The following is a 6,170-nucleotide window of genomic DNA, read 5'->3' as shown; positions in this document are numbered from 1 at the left end:
ACTAATTGAGGCTTGGGTTTAAAAAAAATTTAAAAAAAAAAAAAAAAAAGGGAAGAAGAAGAAGCACAGTAATGGCTTTTTATTATAACATTTGATTAATAAATTTGTCATCTAAAGAAGGCTTAATCAAGCAGGGAACTAAAGTTTGATGAGCAGATTTTGAATTTTGTCGCCTTTATTAACGTGGGGATCACTTTCTTTGTTTTTCTTCCTGTTTTTAACTCTGCTCCTAGCTAGTATGTGGACTTCGGTGTCAATCGAGAGAAGTCTTCTATTTACTTGAAACTCAGTTATCTCTGTGTGGAAAATTCATCCGAACACACTACCGGAGACCAAGCTGTACAAGACCCCCAAAAAAACTTGTACTTCAAACCAACAACCAGCTCTTTCACCTCCTGAAAAAAACTTCCAGAAAATTTGAAAGTTTGTTGGGATATTTTTTTTATTTTTATGCGAATAAGTATGAAGAGTCCTAAAAAAAAAAAAAAAAAAAACAATATGCTACAGCCTAAGCATGATGGCAGTCAGATCGTGCGACTGATTTTAGGTTGCTGATGACCTCTCATCAAACTCAATTTGCTTTTTTGTTGTGGAGAATCCAATTCAATAGCCACATATTTTATCCAAAACTACTGGAGACTATATTGGAGCATTGGGTATTTTTGGTATGGAAAATGTTTGAGATTCTCAAAAATTTCTTACAATGTAACTCACAATTATGTGATTCGATAAGTGTTAGTTTTTGATTGATTATATATTCAATTATATGAAATCCACCACCTTTGCCACATCATTATGAATATATTTGTGGCTGTAAAATGTGGGTCTCCAGGCATTGTTGTACATACATATACATGCACTAATCTACTTTGTGCCAACAAATTACAACTCATTGAACTTCAGTTTCTAGGTGCATTGCAATAGAAATGGCAGACTAATCTACTAAGTACATGCATGGGAGAGAGAATTTATTATTACTGTATTCAAACAAACAAACAAACAAACAACCAAACAAGTCAGTTCTCTGCCTATATTACAACCAAGCCATCATACAGCCAATTTCTCATCACCGTAAAAGCCTGTTCCGCATCACCATCTTCTTCAGGAGATTGAGGCCGGTGGGCAAACCCATGACCTCTTCCCTTAAAACTCAAAACCCTAGATCCTTTTGTACCAATTCTTTTCTCAATATCTTCCAAGGCACTGACCGGACAACTCGGATCATTGTCACCTACAATGAACAATACAGGCACCTTTATATTAGCAACGACAGATGGGTCAATTCTTGTGCCATAGAATGAAATCCCAATGCCAAAACAGGCACCCCCGTCCTGGGCGAGCGCATCTATTACTCGGCCACCTCCAAAGCAGAATCCGATGATACCAAGCTTCTTTGAGATTCCTGCAGCTACAAACTCATCCATCATCCATTTTTTAGAGGTTGTAATGTCTTTTGCAATCCTTTCCGGGGTTTGTTGTGCAAGCCATTCTTCAAATAAAGCCTTTGGTCTGTCCTTTGCCCATGGATCCCCGCGAAACAAGTCCGGTACTAGTACACTAACAATATTTATTTCAAGAAAAACACCGGTAAATATTATATAAAGGATCATTTTAACAATCGTTAACAACGATGACAAAGATATGGAAAGACAAGACAACATGGATATCAATGCATAGACCAGCAGCATTAGATACAGAATGCTCAAGTTTGTTCAGGTGCCAAAGGCATAAAACCTTAAATGAAGCCTTTTTAAAAATTTATTTGAAATATATTTTTCTTTTATGTTGAAATGCAAAACAAGTTTGTTCAGGTGCCGAAGGCATAAAAAACTTAAACTAAGCATTTTTAAAATTTTATTTGAAATATATTTTTCTTTTATGTTGAAGGGCAAATTTACTAATTACATTCAAGTATAAAACTTTCAATTCCCAAAACAAATTGAAACCAGCAGTATAATATTTAAAAAAAAATTCGAGATTAAGATAGCTCTCCCTACTTTTTTAATTGTTAGTGTGATCACAAATGGAAAATCTTGTTTGCCTAGCACTGAGGCCACTTCTGACTATGCCCTATTCCCAATGTATCAAACATCATCTAATACAAGTGTCTTTGGTAGTTGTTGTGTAGTACAAATGTATTTTCACACATGATGTCTAAAAATCAGGAAACATACTTGTAACCATTGCAGGCAACACGATATGCGAAATCTCTAGTGGATGAATCCTCAAATCCAAAGATATCAGACAAGAGCAAGATGCCGGTTCCGTTGTTGTTCTTCACTGCCGTGAAAAGATAAGCAAGGATATTGTCATCTCCCTCCCCTATCGAAATCTCAACTCCACTGACTAGCTCACAAGCCTCATCATTTATACCTTCTTCAACTTCCACTGGGTTGCGAGATACTTTACACGCCGTAGATTTTATAAAACATAATGAGGGCAGGTGAGGATTTGAAATTGCAGATTCTCTGGACAATAACTGAAGCCTTTATAGTCAAAATTTCCAATTATGAATAACAACTTTTTAGCACTTTAACATATAAAAGGCAGAGAAGACATGTTTGTTTTAAGTGAAATCCTCTTATGTGCTCTACTTCAAGCATAAAATGCAAATTTCAAAATATACATATTTGACCAGACCAATTATATTAATATATAAATATTCCATTTTACAGCCAAAAAAAGACAATGACAAGTAAACAACATATGATTGGCACTCCCATCATTTTCTTCTGTAAATTGTAGAACTAGTTTCCTCTACTTGTTTACAAGTGATCTAGGTAGGTATGGCTATAAGAAGAAAAAGTTCACTTGGGTTCGAATGATAACAAGTTAAATTGATAAATATACCAAATTATCACAACACACAATTTACATGTTGAACCATCATTTATTTTGCAAGCAACGTGTTACTGGGATGGGATGTGTTGCAGTTACCATTTAAGAAATGCATTTTTGGGTCAACCTTGGTCATGGAACTCTCTCTTTATACATCACTTTTTCTCACCATATCATGCCAAGCAAAATATACCCAAATTAAAACCATCAAAGGTCGTGTACCAGAAAGTGTATGAGGCCATTCACCCCATATATGAGTATGATGAATAAGACATGGCAAAGGATTTCAATGGTTAACTGAATATAAACCATGGTTGCCTATTTTTACCTACTTAAGTGAAGGTTAAGGTACCAAATCATAATTTTTGTAAGTTTCAAAATCAAGAGTAGACCATTTTACATTTCTAAAGATCAACAACATAAAGCATCCATCCAACCAAAAACTCAAATATGGGAGCTCTTACTATTAAGATAGTGGTCTAAAGAGAGAATTTGTTCCCCACAAATCCTTTTGCTTGGAATCCTTGATGTCCATTTTGCAAATGACGCTAATAATGGTGCCAGATGTAACGTAAGCTTCAAATCTCCAAATGTGTTGACATTGAAACTTCTATGGATCTTTTAGAACACCCAAAATGTCATTCTATTTTCCTCGTACACGAACGTGCTTCAATTATCAAAATTACCACTTAAAACTTTATTCACATACAAAAGCTACATTTCACACACACCAACCATGAACAAATTAGGTGGAGCGGGAGGGGGGAGGTTCTATGGCAGAAGGATCAATAAACATGACAACAATACCAGATACATCTACCTTGCTTACTAATGATTCTAATCTGGTTCATTCCTCAGACCACAACCACTTCCCATCCCCAACTCTTGCCCAAATCTTGACTCAAACATAAATTTGAGTAAGCAGCCACTAAAACCCCCTCCACTCCTTTACTCAAACCTATACCAACTTGAGTTTTACTCAAATTTTGACTCAAATCAAGGGAGACTCATTACCATTACTCAAATTTCTATCCAATCAAAACTTGACACGTAGGTGCATTTACCCAAATTTTCCAAATTCTCCTTTACTCTGACTCCTGGCATCCACTCAAAACTTAACACTAGGTAATTTTACTAAAATTTGATTTTATCAATTGGAGTGTTTCATATCAAACGAAGCCTTTTACTCAAACTTCTACTCAATTTATTTTTATTTTTATTTTTATTTTTATTTTTTTGCTGATTACAGAGTGATTCTTTAAAACCAAAAAAAAAAAAAAGAAAAAAAGAGAAAAGAAAAGAAAAAAAGAAGGTGGTGTAATATCGTTTAATTAATTCATGATTCACAACTGAATCAACCCAAAACTATAAGAACCAGATCAGTTCTATAATAAGCATGAATCTCAACAACCCATTAATATTTCTTAAAAAATCTGAACAATCAATAAAAAAAAGGACCCAAAAATTACAAATTAAAACCATTTTAATAATAATAATAAAAAGGAAGCAATGGAAACAAACTTACGGAGAAGGGAAGCTGAGGAGAAGCAAAAGTTGAAAACAAGTGAGGGTGGTGATGATTGAGCTGCCTTCTAAGTAAGATTGGAGCTGAAAACAAGGGTGATGATGCCAACCCCATATCCCTCTACTCTTTTACTCTAAAAATGGTTGCAAAATTCAACTGGAGAATGCAAAAAACAAACAAGTGGAAGCTGATGAATCATCATTATCCATTACAAATATCTAACGGATATTTATTGTGGTTCTTTTTCAAGGATTTAAATCAATTAAATTTGGGCCTCAAAATCATATTCCCCCAAATCACCCCCATTGTGTGGTTGGGGTCCTAGTTGTCATGGGTTAACCCGACCCGCTTACTGTTTTGTCTTATATTTTTTTTATTTATTTATTTAGAAACTTTCAATTTTAGTTAAAAAAAAGTCAAAAAAATCACTAAAAAAAAATCAACTACTCTCTTTATTTTTGTTTATTTTTGGGTATGTTTTTCTATAAAAAGTCAAAAATACACCAAAAAAGTAAATTTCAATAATAAATCTTAATTTTTTCAGTGTATAAATGTTATGGACCGCAAAAAGATACCCCTAAAAAAATTTACTTTATTTGTTATTTTGAAATAATATACTTAGACCACTAAAGAATAAAAAAATTATACAAATGCCTAGTTGGAAATAAAAATGGCATGTGGATTTTGTCATAAAATAGTATTTGTCAATATTTCATTTTGACTACTATAATACTTGTCCCATCACCGGATCATTGCCCTACGATAATCATATAATAGTGATAATTTTGAAGAATTTCTTGAAAGGAAGCTAAAATGTTGTGTTTAGTGGAGTTTTAGTACTTATTGTCACACTTTAGTTTGAGTACGTTTTTTTGGTTAGAATTTTAAAAATTGAGTCCATACCACTTTTGAAAATCTGTTTATACGGTCATCTTTCCGGATGTTTTCCCGGACGTTCGGTCAGTTGATCGGAATAGTGTTCGGTTTTTTTTTTTTTTTACCTGTTATTTTTATATTTTAAATAAAAAATATTTTTGAAATTTTTAAAAAAAATTTATGAGCACTAAATAGAATTTTGAATTGTGTTTGGTTATGAGTTGTAAGTTTTTGAATTATATATCATATGTCACATCATTTATTTCAAATTCAATTCAAAACTCATAACCAAACAAATTTTTCACACTCAAATCATAATTTCAAAATTCGCAAACTCAAAATATAACTTTATTATTAAATTATAATTCTAAAACTCTACCAAACGTTACGAAAAGATTTTTAAACAAAAGTTATTTGTTGTATTATTTTTTTTTATTTTATAAAGATGGTTCGTTTCTTTTATTTCCAAATCACAATGTTAAGAAATGATTTTGAACACTTAATTATTTCCAGGGTACTATCCCCCAATTTTAGTTTCATTTTAATACATCTTCTTCACAATTTATACTTTCAATTTTCTCACTAAGAGTAACATAAATTTGGGACATTTCCATTAGACATGCTAACTTTTCAATCAACTTCCCCACGTGCTCACATGGATCATAAATCTCAATAATGCACCTCTAACATGCACGGCCACAAAATGCACTTTTGGCAATTAAAATTGGCCACTACAAAAATTTAGTCACTAAAAGTTATGGAATTGGCGACTAAATTTTTTTTAGTTGACAAAAGTACAATATTTAGTTACTAATCTTTTTTAGTCAGGGTATATTGATTATTGGCAACTAAAAAAAAATTTAGTCTCTAAAAATACCAAAATTGGTGACAACAAAATTATTTTAGTTGCCGTATAGTTAGTTTTGGCTAC

At 32.7% G+C, this 6,170-nt stretch overlaps 1 protein-coding gene across 1 annotated transcript; it reads right to left on the bottom strand.

Moving 5' to 3' along the window:
• Positions 1–882: 882 nt before the first annotated feature.
• Positions 883–4,693, bottom strand: LOC145792131 (uncharacterized). The gene is made up of 3 exons (XM_082872636.1): positions 4,364–4,693; positions 2,175–2,479; positions 883–1,557 (listed from the first exon to the last, which is right to left on the bottom strand). The coding sequence occupies exons 1-3, from the start codon at positions 4,475–4,477 to the stop codon at positions 1,029–1,031; spliced, it is 948 nt and encodes a 315-aa protein (XP_082728762.1). The 5' UTR covers positions 4,478–4,693; the 3' UTR covers positions 883–1,028.
• Positions 4,694–6,170: the final 1,477 nt, after the last annotated feature.

This window comes from Camellia sinensis, chromosome 6 (assembly GCF_055761805.1).
Source record: "Camellia sinensis isolate YWXY chromosome 6, ASM5576180v1, whole genome shotgun sequence".
NCBI classification, from domain to species: Eukaryota; Viridiplantae; Streptophyta; class Magnoliopsida; order Ericales; family Theaceae; genus Camellia; species Camellia sinensis.
The sequence above is the reverse complement of the archived record's forward strand: the minus strand, read 5'-3'. Positions and strand labels throughout refer to the sequence as shown.